General features: G+C 47.5%; 1 protein-coding gene across 6 annotated transcripts in view; it reads right to left on the minus strand.

Moving 5' to 3' along the window:
• Positions 1-16,136, minus strand: part of Ppn (proteoglycan-like sulfated glycoprotein papilin) — a 140,048-nt gene that overhangs the window by 24,723 nt on the left and 99,189 nt on the right. For all 6 annotated transcript variants that reach the window (XM_078189446.1, XM_078189725.1, XM_078189538.1 and 3 more), the window contains exons 3-4: positions 7,462-7,649; positions 3,209-3,269 (exon numbers count right to left, since the gene is read on the minus strand). In XM_078189446.1, the coding sequence (XP_078045572.1) occupies positions 3,209-3,269; positions 7,462-7,649 (249 nt within the window). The remainder of the gene's footprint in view (positions 1-3,208; positions 3,270-7,461; positions 7,650-16,136) is intronic.

The raw sequence follows: 16,136 nt of genomic DNA on the forward strand, positions 1-16,136 counted from the left end.
TACGTGCCGTTCGATGGGAAACAATTTACCGCGATTGCGCCGTCGCGGCTAATGGATTCGAAGCGGGAAAATAATATTTCTTACTCAAAACTCTTATAATGTTATTGTAATATTCTACGATAACTATATTTCTTAAGTTCAAAAGATTAACTGTACTATCTGCTTTCTATTTTTATACTATAATAACCGCTGCATCGAAGAAACATAATTCATTTAACAGCCACATTTCAGGTATATATTTTTAAACAACAAAACCTTTTACATTCTGCATAATGTCCGAGGTACACTAATTTAGCTTGGGTCAAACGTGACTCGGCATCGTTCCGCGACTATTAAGAGTGAAAAAGAAAGATTTTGCAACTCCGAACGCCGAACGATCGTTAATTAAAAGACACCGTCGAATGGAATTTTAAAAGGCGGTTCATAGTACCGATAAAAAAATTAGACACGTTTCACGCTAATCGTAGCTTTGCGGTGGAAAATCCCAGGCAACGATAACGACGCCATCGTGCATCTAATGTTTCGAGTTTCTAAAGAACTTCGTTGGTCCCTGAGACTTACGACTCCGTCGGCCGCTGTATATACAGGGCGTCTCAAAAATGATCGAGCAAAAATATTCTCCGGCCGAATTTCGGGCAACCAAGTTTTTGAACACAAAAAGTCGTCGAACTCGTCTCGAAGCGCCCGACAATCCTGCGTCACGAACAGTGGAGGTTGCCGGATGAAAAGAAAAAGAATGGCGCGACGCGTGTTTTGAGGAAGCCTGTAGACAGGCGGCGTGTTTACGACTGCCGCCACGAGATCCCGCGGTTTTAACTTCTGCCGATGTCCCGAAGGCGCAGGCCGAGAGTGTATCCTCGAGCCGGGGATTTAGTGGACACATCCCCCAGGGAGAGGGCGATCTTTACAGCCGTTGTAAACTTTTAATCCCGCGTTGTATTTCAGCGAGGGTCAACGCGTCGATCAGGCCGCCGCGCGGGACAAGGAATATCATCGGCGACGGGGAGAGAGAGCCCTGTTAGGCCGATACGCGCGCGCGTACCTGGACGCGCGCCTGCGATTTTACGGCGTCCCGGTGACCTCGTAAACTCCATCCGCCTCGAACACAACGCCGGGCACAGTTCCAAGAACCGGTTGCTTGTCACCGACCGTTTAACCCTTTGTTTCCCGCGATTATTAATTGACAATTACGTTTTATATTCGCCGGACGGGGCGACGGCCCGTGGAACGTGTCGCCGACAGGAGAACCGTTCGCCATTTTTATTTCGCTTTCTTGCCGCGACACGGAAATATCGAACAGCTGGTCGGACGATTTTTCGGAAAGACGAACGTCGGTATCGCAAAGTCCCCCGCCGGTGTGCACGATGCTTTGGGATATATAAGGGACGTCGATTTTATGCGATCGTGACCGCCGCGATCCTCCACGCGGTCGTGTACCAGCGATTTTTATTCTGCTCGAAACTCGAATGAATTTATACGAATTTGATCGCAGAAGGGACGACCAGAGAGAATCGCGTGCTCTAACTCCGTAAGCGATGGATGTCCCAAGACATCCTGCACCAATTGCACTGATTTCTATAAATTTTCAATTTATGCAACGACAGCGAACGCCACGGTATTCCAGCGTGAACGCAAACGAACGATCGCTGGGAACGGGCCGGCAATTCTGCTGGCGGGGATTAATCGATCATCGAAACAATTTGTCAAGATCACCTGAGTCCGGTGAGAAAAGAACGGGGAGCTAACAGTCCAGTGTCCCCGTTGATTAAGTAGTTTTAAATGAAAGTTTGACGCGGCGCGGCACGAGGCCGTCAAGACTCTCGGTTGTTCGGATCGATCCGCGCTGAAACGGAGAGCCGAAGAAGAAGACAACAAAGAGACCAGAGATCGAGAGAAAGAGAGAGAGAGGAGAGAGGAGGAGATGGCGACCCGGGTTCGTTCAGTCGGCCACACGTGAACAACACAATGGTTCAGGGTTCAATGCGGCTGCGGCTGACATTTAACGAACCGAATTAAATAATGATATAAATCATTTTATAGAAGACCGTGGCGAACCGATGCTGCTCGGCGAATTGACCGATATATTCAAAGGTTAGGGACGAGGAAACGTAAATTCGTGCCGGTGGCTCGACTGGCCCTTTCTCTTTAACCGGGAGCAATGCTTTCTTCGATTATGCATGCATTAGGTTGGTGGTATTCATTTTGGTGGATTAGGTATTAATCTTTTTTTTTATTAAATCAATGGCTCTTGAAAAAAGATATACAGTTTTATATAGTTACTTAAACATTCGACATTTCATATGCACTTTATCGAATAAGATAGAAATACTGTAAGCCAGAATATTAGGTTGATGCATATGAAATATCGAATTTCTAAGCGAGTATATAAAACTGCATATCTTTTTTTCAAAAGCTATTAATTTAATGAAAATGTGCGGCATTTGTTTCAATACACTTTTCCCAACGCGAGTTTCATTCACAAATGTCTGTCTTCGAGAAATTCTGATTTTTCGGATCGATAAACGAAGCAGTACCGCGACGGCAGTGTACGTAATAGAACTATCAGATTCGATTCATTGATTCGCGATCGCATGCAGATCAGTATAATTGAAGCCCGGCGTCATGCGTCGATGCATCCGCGTCCCTTGATAGACTGTCAAGCTGTTCGATCTATTAAAGCAAATCGCATAAATCAGCCGCAGTTGCGCAACGATTAATCAGATTCTAGCACCGGCATTTTGGTGCGCGCGACTCGCGCGTTTCCCCGCAGCGCAAAGATTTTCGTAATCCGCGACAATGAAATCGTTTCGAAGCCAACAGAATTGAACGGCGACCTATTTTCCTGGTTCGGTTTATTATACTAAATACACCATGGGATCGCACGAGGATCCCTCGTGGTTTAAATATTTGGAAATCGTTTGGAAATTAACAAGGATAAATAATCTTCTGTTTCATTTTTAATATAATTTCCTGCTACTTAAATTAATATCATACAGATCTCAAAATTGTTTTACAAACGCAATTAAATTGCTCTGGATTTCTATAAATTCTAAGCTGCGAAGCACCGATTTCGTTTCTGCGACAATCGATTTAATCGCGAGCAATTAAAACAGCATTCGAAGCGAGCAGACCGAAACGGATGTTCCATGTTTCGCTTCGTTATCATAAACGTTTATTACCGTACCAGATATCGCGGACAAACACTCACCTGAACGTTGCAGGAGAAGAATCGCCTGGATGCTCCCGTGCACCTGTTGTAGCCATTGTCGCTGCAACAATAAGACGTTTTTATAACGACTGAACCGAGCTTCCTCTAAAGCGTTGTAAGGTCGGCGGAACAATAAGAAACAAAGTCCTGGCAGCTATGCGGGCACCGCATCTTCTGCTGGATAATAATATTTCAACGAGGACGTTACGGGGGGAGGGACGGAGCTTTTCAAACGGCGGCTCGGCCGTACTGTTTTCTCTATCTGCCTCTGTCCACTTAGAACGGCCATTAACTAGAGGATTTCTGAATAATTGAACGGCTCTGCTGACGACAGTTTAACTGTAAATTTAGTTCCAATAGTTGAATTAAATTTACAACGTATTCATTTATTTATCAAATCGCGTTCATTTGGATATCAATGGGAAAATTAATTTTAATCATATTATTTGATATAATAAAATACAGTTGAATGACGTGATGTATTTAGGTAGATTTAGGTTTATATTCTGGTTTAAATTCGTATGGAATTTGCGGTCTGATTATAATTTAATACACGGAAATTGCGTAGTATTATTAGAAGTAAATTGTATAGTATTATTAAAAGGAATTAGTGTGCTATTATTAAAAGGAATTAGTGTGCTATTATTAAAAGGAATTAGTGTGATATTATTAGAAGAAAATTATGGACTTTCTAGATCGCGGAGACCGGAGCTGGATGAACTTTTATCAGACACATAATTGGAACTGTTGGCAAAAAGGATCGAGTGTTTATCTCTTTTATCGCGCTCCTTTTTTTCGAACATTGTCACTGGCGCGCGAGCGAATGGGGATCGTTTTCTGTTCGACTGGAATCGCGTTAGCGGTTCGATTCTAATCTCGATTACGAGCGGCGTCGGCGGCGGCGGCGGCGTCGATTTTGCATCGAAACGCCGGTCGGTATCTCTAATCAGGAATTCACACTCCGTTAAATCGCGCATCGGCCGCGCGCTTCCCTCGTTAACGAGCTTCTTCCGATGAAAACTCGAAGGAAAAGTGGAACGACCGGTTCTTCCTTTTTTTTTAAACCACTCCGTCCTCGCCCCTTCCCGTAAAACCGCCGACGCTCCGCCTCCGCCCACGTGGGGAACGCCGGAATCCACGGAAGGGAAAAACGCGGATCTCCGCTTCTCAATAATTCGCGTCGCTTTCGGTGAAATTACGTTTGCAGGGATCGCGCGGGCGCGCGCTGAAATTTTCATGCGGAAATCTATCGCCGGGATGTGTAACCGTTGCCGGCGTAACATGCTCGTAAAACACGGACAAAACCCGGTGCGCGCGCCCATCTTTTTTTCAGGCACGCCGTCGACCGCTCGTTCGAAATTCATTTATTCGTCGGCCGTGATGCGTGCTCGATCGGAAATGCTTCTTCATCCATAAGTGATATCAAACGACTGTTTCATGGCCGTAAATAGTTTAGATTCGACTATGACCGTTTCGTACCCATAAATAGTTTAGATTTAAACGGCGCTGTTTAGTTGTGCAGCACGTGCGAATAAGCGCGTAAATCCAGTGTGGTGTACAGAGCGTCGCGAAATTATGGTACTTCTTGGAAGTGAGAGAGGAAGCGAGATCATCCTCAGATCATTTTAGGCAACTTTTTCCTTAGCGAGAATGTTCTATGAAGCTTTGTTTAGGATTTATTAATGAAAAACCTTGGGCAATGAAAGTCGAGGTCGTCTGGACCGCTGACTTTGGTATTATTTTATAACGACAGCGAAATATGTAATACTACCAGCCTCGATATCTACTGCAAGTAGAAACAGCCTGCAATGGACAGACACAGTGATCCGACAAATTAAAAGCACATTATCAATCGTTTCATACGCCCTAGGAGCATTAAACGAACAATCCTCGCAGCATGAAGAGATAATATAATAAAAATTGAAATCTTTATCCACATCGTCTGCTAATATAAATGACATTTGTCCGGAAAATTGTTATTTAAATATTTTAATATTGCGGACACGAAGAGCGGATTGTATGCTGAAATGTTCATAGCCAGTGTAACGCGCGCGACGAAATGAAAATATCAATTTTCAGCAGAGCTTTTTGCGACAGCAAACACATATGTTTTAATAATAAAACAAGCTTTAAAAAATTATAGAAGATCGAGAACAAGGGGTTCAATTGTCAAGTGGAATATCGACGCAGAATTTTTATAATAAACGAAAACCTAGCAATATCGATACAAGTGGAATATTAATTTTTCCAAACCCGCTAAACCTCGCGCGATCGGACCATTAAATGCAGTCCGATGCCCGATGCAATTATGATATGTATTTCGACGGAATAATTCGGAGAGCGGCGTCCGAGAATTTAAACGAATTCGATATGAGAAATGGTAGCGACGATTTAACGCGGGCGAAATGTTTACGATAGCATATTTCGAGTTTAAGCGACGATTAATCGAAAGTTTATACGCCGGCAATAATTCGGGAGTTTCGGCCGCGCCGAAAGCGGCGAGCTACACCTGTCGCATTAGCGTGTCCCGTCCGCCATCGTCGTGTCAAGATATTAACCTAATAGCACGCCCGAGGGAATTAATATCGATAAGCCAGTCCCCCCCGGCCGATGCTGCGTCTCGATATCGTAAATTGAAAAGAGCTGTAAAGTCGGCGCGGGATCGGACCGCGCGTCCTACGCGATCTCGACCGTCTCTGACCTATGACACGATCCGACCGATACCGCGAAATTATTTCCCGGCCTAAATGCTCCTCCGACGCGAGCGCCTCGCTTTCTCGAACCGCCTCGAACGTGTTATTACCCGGCGGATTCACTCTCGATTTTGCGGAACACGATTTTCGCCGGCCCGCGATTTTCTTCGCCGACTTTTACTCGCGAAAGCTGCCTCTTAATTCCGCATCCGCGCGCTGCACCGTTATTACGCGTTTATGCTAAATTGCATACACACTTTATTCCGTCACAATTATATTACAATATTTATTCGTACCGATACTGTACAAATATATTACAATTTTATTATATTACGCGTAATTCCTATTTTATAGAAGGGCTTCGCTGGAAGATTAATAAAACGGAATGAAACTTCGATGCGCTGCGCAAGTGGAAGAATTAAATGAATCCTCGTACGAACAAATGGAATCGCATATGAAAGAATCGAATGACTTCGTATGCGAACAAATTAAATGACTTTGCGTGCGAACGAGTTCGTACACGAGTTTCATTGATTAAATTTGCAATCGAACGAGCCAAATACTTCAATTTCTTCGCGATCGATACACGGACATTATAAAAGTTGTATTACGAAATTTCCTTTAATCCCCTGCACTGTGACGTATTTTATTTTCGATTTAATAGAAGCGATTGGCAGCGATGTTTATTATATAATATGTGAAACGTTCGTCTCGAGGCTCGTTCGTTATCATAGCGCAAGGGGTTAAATGGTCCGTCGAGGGTGGAGATAGGGCCACGGGGGTCCAGGACCGCGCGAAAATTCGCGGAGATGGCGAACAGAAAGCGAAATGGGTAGTCGAGGTTAATCTCGGCCAGAAGATAAGGAGGGATTTGCCGCGATCTCATCGGAAGTTTCGTCGGGCGCGTGAAAAATTCTGGCGAAAGAGGGCCCCGAAGCGCGGCAACCCCACCTGCGCGCGTGATTCAATTTAAGGAAACCCATCCCCGCGGGAAATGACGGGCTAAAAAATTAATTTCCCATTAGTCGACCCTCCGAGCATTTAGCACGTCCGCGGAATTTCAAATTTCTTGTTACCCGCCGTCTTCCTCGCTCCTTCCCTAATTAATATTAACACGACACCTGTCTCCGCCGACCCACGAAAATAATTGTCATAATCTCGACGCGCTTACCGGCCGATTAAATAATAAAGCAGAAATATGGAACAAACGATCCCGCGAATTAATTAGAAATCCTCTTTGAAAAACATATTTTCGAATTGAAATAGTTTCGGATTGAAACAGCCTCGAGGGCAAAGGGTTAACAACAGTCTACAGCAAAGCCGAGTAAATAAAATATAAAACAGTGGACGCATCGGGAGCATTTTTAACAGATAATTACCAAGCTGTATAAATTTTTCTATAACGTCTGTTTATTAGGTTTCAGGCGTAACATTTTGTTATCGCGTTCTCTGATTAATTCTTATCAGCCGGCATCCGAGCGGCCCACTAAAGCTGCGGAATAATCTGATAAATGGTTAAGAGGTTCCTCCGGAGGGTGGTAGAGCAGATGATGGACTCACTCTATATCGAGACACTGTCTAATCTGATGGGAGACGCCGCCTCCGCAGGACCTGGAGCAGGAGCTGGGCGTCGACCATGGTCCCCAGGTGCCACTTTCGGGCTCGTCCGTGTCGAGGACCGAGCTGCTGTGCAGGTAGCTCTCGCCATGTTGTCGCCGGTGTCTCTCGTGCCTAAATTTGATATGATGCTGGAACAGAAAAGTAAAAGGCGTGATTCACGGCGTCGCCTTCACTCGCGTCGAAAGAAACTGGACACCGCGGGAATATCCGCCGTGGGAACGCGGAGGATCTCTCCTCGGTAAGTGGTCCCTTGTTTATTCGCGGCCTAGCCAGAGAAGACTGTAGAAAGAGGTACCCACGGGGTGATCCTCGTTCGCGAGAGCGTAGGCGCGATCGCCTTATCAGCCGGCGCTCGATAAGGCGCGGGCTTTTAGCTGTGATGAACTGCGGTCGGGACGGGGGCTGAAAACGTGAATTACGTTATCGCGCGGCGAGAGCATATTTTCGACGAATTTATGACCGCGATGGATCGGTGGCTCCGGGAATGATGCTTCTATGCCGAACCAATTCATCGCGAATTGTTTGACGGGAAGATATTTATTGCAATTTATAAAGGTTGACGTTTATTTGGTGCAGGTTGTGCGATGGGAGAATTTTTGGCGCGTCGATGGTTTCGGGTACTCGACATGGAAGTCGGTGAATGATTTAGTCGTTCAAGTGGCGAATGATTTATCGCCTTTATCTAAGTAGTACCTAATTTGATTTTAATGCCAAGTACCTGGAAATTAAGGGGAGCGCGAGTATAACCCCACCTGATGCCTGAGTAATACCCCTAGTAAACAGCAGAAGGTTTCACTCGCGTTATTCAGAAACTTGGATCAAACCCAAACGAAGCTGAGAAAGATAAACTATACATCTGAAGCTAGAGGATCTCCTGCGACAGATGCGATAATTCAAGGTTTTCTGAATCGAGGACACGCGTATTTCAGGACTATGTCTCAGCTCTTTGACGTAACATTTGCCGATGACACCTCGTTAGCGTCGCCGGACTCGAAAGTGCACGTGCCAAAGTGTTAGGTCCACGGACCCTGGGACGCGCGCCGACTTCTATCTATCTGTTCTAGAATCCTCTGCCGCGACTCCGCGTGGATCCCAGGATCCCCCGGCTCTCCCGTCTACAAATTCCAGAATAACTCCGTCCCGGATCTACCTCGCCACCTCTCCATTAAAAACGCATTTCCATCTCATTCAGCCTCCCTCCCCTCTCCCCTCTCCTGTCCCGAGCAAACTAGGCGAACCTAGCCGAGCCACCGAAAAGGAAAGATCGAGATTAATACTCCAAATGGAGCGACGATTCTACGATCCGGGAAAATTCCGTTCCATTCCGCGAGCGAAATCTATGCAACATTTGAATGGAGCCTTCTGGCGTGGCTCCAAAGCAGTTTGCAGTGGTCGGTTGTAAAGTGCGAGCGCTCGCTTTCCAAATAAAATTATCCGGCGTACTCTTTCCAGGCCCTGGCTCGCCCAATTGTCTACAGGGTGTTCCAAGAATATTCAACGATCTAGGAATAAGAGATAGCTGGCGGTGATTTCGAGCAACTTTTTCCCTGTGGAAAAATATTCTACGCGGCTTTGTGCACGAGTTATTAATGAAAAACATTGACCGATGAGAGGCGAGACCAGCTGGTGCTGGATAACCGAGCCAACACACGGTCAAAACCCAGTAACGCCAGTAGAGCTCGCCTCTCATTGGTCAGTGCTTTTTTATTAATATCTCCTTAATGATACTAAGGAGAAAATTCTTTGAAAGAAAAAAGTTACTGCAAACGACTTCAGGAATCCTCTCGTTTCCATCTGAGAGTGATTTTCCGGCCACCCTGTATTCCGCCTGTTGTTCCCGCTGATCGTTGTCGGCCCCCGCCGCGCCGTGATCGCCGCAATTGGGGGATCGAAAATGTTTTCGGTTAAACTGCAATCGGCGGACACGGGAGGCGCATCGGCATTGTCACCGGGACTGGACCGAGTATCCACTTGGCCCAGATTATTGGTCTTTGAAGGGAGTTCGCCGAAGTTGTCGGCAGCCGGGCTGCAAAACTTGTTCCGCGCCGGTTAAGTTAACCTCGCCGGACAATTTCGGGAGAGTTTACCCGATCGATGTGTATCGCCGATAAACGACCGTGGTAAACGAGGAGAGCCGGGCTGCCTCATTTTTCACCGGCGCTATTAAATTCTAGGGAGACGGACCGTTTTATCTGCGATATTGTATTCGCGACTCTGCGCTCGCAGTTGGAGATGTCCTGCCAGTCGAAGCGGCAGCTTCGACGATTTTGCGGAGAACTTTCGACGATGGGAAAATTTTTCCATTTTTTGCAAGGAAGATGCTATTGCTCCTAGGCGAAATAAATGTCTCCTCGATTGGATCAATTCCATTACAAACGCCTAGTCTGCTAGCCTAAACTCCTCGCCTGTTGATTAATTCAGTGCTAGAATATTCTTTGCAAATAATCGAAATAAATATCCAAAAAATGCGCTAGGATCCTCGGATTAAACTCTAGATAATAATTAAGATCTAGCTAATTTCGCCGCGGGAAATAAACCGAGCTTTAATTCGCGGCCAGCCGATTATCCCCCCGATCAATTAACGGCGAGCATCCGCGTGGTTAATGAGACTAAACGAGGGGGTGAAAGGACGAAAGGAAAGGCTCGTTGATTTTTTTCAGCGGCGACTTCACGGGCGTTTAGCGAAGCCGGATTTATCGCGTTCTTATTGATTGTGCCTCGCGTAACTCATCGGATTAACAAGTTGCAGGTCCCCCCGGGGCGGCTCGCGCGAGACGTATTAAATCATGTCTCTTACGATCCAACTTTGATGGGATCGTGAAACGAGATTCTCGGCGAGTTACTTAATGCACCAGCCGTCTTTGAGTAAATCTCGTTGCGTGCCATGCATCTTCCGGCCTGACAGCAGGATCCTTTCAGAGTCTGCCGCGCGCCTCCTGCCACTTCAATCAAGTAAATCAACTCTCATTAATTCCGGCGTGACACCTCGCGCCTCTGCCCGTTTACTAAATAAACTAACCGGGCCGACGTTGCATCGACTGGAAGAACGTTGTTTCATTCGGTGAAGGTACATACACCGTGGTGGCCGGCTAATCGTTGTCTCGAAACGAGATCCCACGACCGAACGGAAACGTGTTCGCCGATCGTTCGACGCGCGTGTCGCCCGATGATGTAAACCGTGTTGCACAGCTGCCTTGGTTTACTGCGCGACGGTTAGTCACCGCTTAAGACGCGCCGTTTAATTACTTGATTTATCGCGGGCCGGTCGTCGCGATCGCGAGACTGTATTGCTGTGAGAATCGCCGCGGACCCAATTTCTTTTTCGGATGATCCCTTTATAGCTCCGAAAGCCACGCAACTCGGTGATTCACTCGTTCCACGGGCCGGCTTTGCCACGCCACCACGTGTCCGGCTTCGTGGAATAGCTCGATCAATTCCTTCTTTCACGAACGCGTCTCGCACAGCGCTTATCGGACGACTGCTGTCCTGTTATAATTCAATCGTCGCCATAGTACACTTTGTTTTAGCCGCACGATATTTAGGTATCGTGCGCAGATAACGTCGCGACGGTTGAGTCCTCACCTTCGGGAATTCTTTTTTAAAAATTGTACAACGAACGCAATGACGTTAAAAAAAGAGAGAAGGTAGAAAGAGAAGGATTAATTTCGCTTTTCTCGTCGCAATGACCGGTGCGCCATCGAGCGCACCGGGGGACCGATTCGTCGCGGCAGGCCTAATTGGAGGATGTTTTTTCCGAGCCGGATCCACGCGATCTAGGCGATCCGGGAAGTCGAATCGAGCCACACGCGACGCAGAAAAACAGGGAAACGAGATTCTAGGATAAACGGTTCTCACCTAGCTCGTCACTCGGAGGCGTTTTAATCTGTCGTTTCCCGGGCGGAGCTCCCCGAGGGCTGTTTCGCGGAGCGAAGAGCGCCGCGCGTCTCGAGGTTTTATAGTCACCCACGTCGGCGGACGTGCCATTATTATCGTCGTACATTCTCACAATACGGTCCGCGCGACACCGGCGAGTCGCGCAGATGCTGGATCTGCGAGGAAAGAAAAGCCCCGGCCGGCTCGCGCGTCGCACGGAAACGCGAGTGTCCCACAAGCCCATCTGCTCGCCGACTCTCTCTCTTTCTCTCTCTCCCTCTCTCTTCCTCCTCGAACTCGCCCGCTCCGTTTCGCGCGGAGAAAACTGCTCTGGTACAGCTGTAACCGCGCGTCGAAACTTATTTACAGCCCGGAGGTATTTTTTTTGGCGGTCCCCACGGTGAGGTTCGTCGCAGAAAAGCGCAAGACGGCTTCTTCCTTCTTCCTCCTCCTCCTCCTCCTCAGCTCCGTCCTCTTGAAGAGGGGCCCACCACCGTGACAGACGACGAGACCGCGCGACGCGTTTCTATCAAATTGAATGCAACGCGCGCGAAACCCGCCACCTAAGGAATTCAATTTTTCTAAGCGCTTTTCCGCACACTCTCCTACGTTAAGGGCCGCGGAACGCGCTACCGATCTGCGAGCTCTAATTCGACGATTTAATCCGCGACGCCATCGGGCTCTGGGAAGAGAAGAACGTTTTTGCCAACCGCGGACCGGTGAAACGATAGGCAGTTCCTCTGACAAATTTTCCTTCGTGAGTTCAACGCTGCACCCACGGCGAGGGATAAAAAGGTGCTCTATTAATTATACACGCCCGGTACTATTTAATCCTAATTTCAGTTGAAATTCAAAATCATCGAATTTATGATTTAGATAATAAATTCTAAATTGAATGATTTAGGTAATAATTACCTAATTTTTATTACGTTTTATATACATGAAGGTAGTCTACTAATTTGCCAATTTTTATCTAATATATAGCAAATGCTTTCAACTTTTGGTCACGAGACTCAATTTCATGAAAAGAATTTTGTTACGTAAAATACCAGAAGCCAGAAAAATTATTTTAGCTTTGCAGTTGAAAGGACTTCGAGTGCGAACGGTTAATTATTAATGGTGGCCGGTGGTTCGACAGGTGGTCGACAGTTATCTACCGATAACTGGAGAACAGTTTTGTAGACGAGCTCGGTTAATCTTATCGGCGCGCGTCGGCCGGCAAAGGTGCGGACGTTGCACTGCCCCCGGCGCGTAACCGTTTCGTATTAGCATAAATTAGTCGGCGGCTAGTCGTCCGTCGTAAACCTAGCCAATTGTAAAGTCCCCGGGCTTTGGTGTCGTGGAGATGGTCTCTGAACCATCTCTGAACGGTCTAATGGAGAGCCGGCAGTGTGGCGAGAGGCGGGCAGAGCTCCGCGCGCTTGGATGCCAACTCGGCGCACGTTGCCGAGGTTAAACGCATTCTTTAACGCATAATTCGTGTAATTGTGCCTCGTGGTACTCGCGCACCCTAAATGCGCATTCGGTACGACCCTGTTCTCTCCCCCATACACCCTGTTCACCCCCTCTGGTCGCGGGGTTACGGTAAATGGACGGGGAACAATTTATGGCGGCGCGAACGCTGCCAAAATTCTTCCTCTATCTTAATTAAAACGTCGCCCGGCAAAAACCGCGCCGTTATTAATCAGCGCCCGGTTGGCCGTGGTTTTATTCCGGCTTCGGACGCCGCGAAGAAACTGTTCCTGACAGCGTCGGTTAGGGTCGTTACGCTTTCGGTATAAGGGGCGGGCCAATTTAGGATGCTCGCAGGAGGACCGGGAGACCGTTCGTTGTCCGGATTTTATGCACTCCGGTGAATAATCGGCGAAAGAAGTAGGTGGACGGATTTCGAGGGACTTGAATGCGTTGATTGCTTTCATTATTTCCGACTTGCTACTAAATAATAAATACTAAATACAGCTCGGCGCGGAACGTGTTAAATAAAAATTCCACGATTCAGTTATTTAAGAAAATAATCCTAAATTGCTGTCGGACCTCGAAAAAGTTGGCTCTCGAGAAAGGATTTTTTGAAAGCGATCGTGTAACGTCAGCACGAGTTTGATCGAACCGAAGGATGATCGGGGGAATCGACGCGGATCTCGACGTCGCGGATCCAGGAGAGGATTGGGGGCTTCCCGGTTCCCCTCCGTGATCGATCCGGCGGTCGATTAGCCGTGGCATTGGCTCTCCGGCGCGTTGCATGTCTGCCGTAGTGAGATATGAAACGTAACCTGTTAACAGTGAAACATAATCCAATATCCCGGGGGCAACGATCCGCGGGAGATGCTTTCTGCGGCCCGATCGAATAACTCCCTTGCCCCGGGCGCTGCCGCTGCCACTGCCGCTTCCACGGCCCGAGATTAACATAATCTCGATGACAGTGAATTAAACTGGTCGATCGTGTACCACCTACCTGTCGGACTCGTTCGTTCGCGCGTCGATAGAACGGCTGCCGGTGCTAATCGCCTCACCCGCCTTCGAATCCTTTCTTTCCCGACGCATAATTCGCGAGGCGACTCTGCCAACTATTTTCCCTTTATATTCTTCTTGTAAAGAATTCGCTATATTTAACGTAAAATAACCTTTGAACTATAACAGAGTCCGTGTTCTAGTAATAAAGAATATTTTCTATAAAAAATAAATTTCCTATAAAAATTAATTTGGAAGTTATAATTATTGAAAGATGACCACGTCGCGCGTTGTTCGGCCGCAGTGTATTTCACAAAACGTGTTCCATAAAATATTACACGCGTGAAACTAAAATTCTCTAATTTTACTTAATCGTTTTTAATAAAAATTTCATCGCAGGCTCGAAAGTTCTAACAACTCGTCACCGAGTTCTCCGAACCACTGTGCGCTTCCAACTCCGAAATCGTATCGGTTCCGCGTCCGCCACGTGTGACTGACACGGCGTCGAGTCGCCGACGCGTCGACGCGGAGAAATTGGCCGTATAAATCCGTGAGAATTTCGGTGGGGTTTTCGCGCGGGGGCCGGCCACGGGTATCTCGGCATCGGCAATGAGATTATCAGGCCAGACGGCCTGAAGAAGCGAAGGGGTCGTGGGTTCGCCGGGAGAAAGGGGGGCAGGGGTGGAGAGCCCAGAGTTCTGACTTATTGCGGGCTTTTTACCATCATCAACGATCCTCCTACCAGTCCGCGTGGCTAATCTGAGTTAAGTGGCCGTTAGCGAGGCGAAGAAATCTTGGAAATGCTTGCGCCAATCTCGCGGGCCCGTGCTCTCCTCGTTGTCTGGGCCATTCTCCGCGTTTTCGCGGGGCGGGGGACACGCCACCGACGGCGATGCTAATGATCCTCGAAACTGCCGGAAATCGAGCATCGGGTCCATCGCGAGCCTTTCAACGAAGAGGACCCGTCATTTTTCCAAGGAACGCTGCTGAAATTCTCGTTGAAGATGCGCGGTACTCGCAACATGGCCGGCGTCGAAATCAAAGTGCAATCACTAAGCGGGCCTTATTAATATCAACTATAAAAATAATGATACAATATAGCATCAATATATTGTAAGTTTTAAACCCTTAATGCACAGGTTTTTTTTACAAAGACAGGTCAAAAAGAATCAATTTTTTTAATGTAAAAAAAAATGCAATTCAGAACGTTGTCTTGGCAAGAAAATGACAAAAATAGAAAAATAATCAAAATTTTTATTTTCCAATTTTTTGACCAATTCGCTGGATGTATAAAGATCGATGTAAATTCAGATCGCGTAAATTGCCATGAAGAATAAAAACCACGATGTATATATACATACAGTGTGTTACAATCGAGCGGGTAAATTGAAAGATTGGCGTGCGCAAGAAAACGCCGGGGCGATATCGGTGCAGCGAGGCGCGCGGGTTTCTTTGTGCGGAAAGTTGGCGGGCGGTATCGCGGAGAGATGCTCGGCGGGAACCGTTTTAATCGGGAAATGTATCCAGTCTATGCAGGATCGTTCCGAGGCACTTGTGTGTCTCGATTCAATGGAACCGGCGCGGCGGAGCGGTCCAATAATCGCGGCATTAGCGGTCAGATAACCGGCGAGCGGGGCTTTTTAGCGGCTTTATCTCGGCGATACGATAACTTCTCGCGGCAAAATGTTGATCGTTAATCATGTTCCGCCGTGAATTCGTGTTGCCGCTGGAGCCGTTACCGGGGGCCGGGGATGCGTGCGAGCGTGGCAACAAAAACGGGGCCCCCCTTTTCTGTCCAGGCCTTCGAATGCGTTTCTGCCCCCCGCGACCGGGAGAGAATGAGAGAACGAGAGAACGAGGGAACGAGGGAATGAGGGAATGAGAGAATGGCGGCCGCGCGAGTAATGGATGAGTAAGAGAAACCGATGGGGAGGAGTCGCGTGGATCCGCTCCGCTCCTTTTGTTGCAAGCCACGCTTTAAAACCGTGGACGCGCGGCTGTCGCGATTAAAATTCCAATAGCGATTCTTCGTTAATTAATGGAAAGGGGATCGGAGTTCGATTACCGGGAGAGTCGTGGAAAGTTCACGGCAACGGGACACGGCCTCCGCCGTAGGAAAGAAACTCTCGCGATGGCTTATGGGCCAGGGGACGAGGGGGCTTGTTACGATTCTTTCATTTTCTGTTCGGCGATTCTGTAACGCTCCACCGAATTAAACGCAATTAGCCGACCGTGAATTTCGCGCGAGCTGATTTCAGCTGCGTTTATCAAGTAGTAATATGCAATGAAATATT

The sequence above is a fragment of the Augochlora pura genome, chromosome 1 (assembly GCF_028453695.1).
Source record: "Augochlora pura isolate Apur16 chromosome 1, APUR_v2.2.1, whole genome shotgun sequence".
NCBI lineage: Eukaryota > Metazoa > Arthropoda > Insecta > Hymenoptera > Halictidae > Augochlora > Augochlora pura.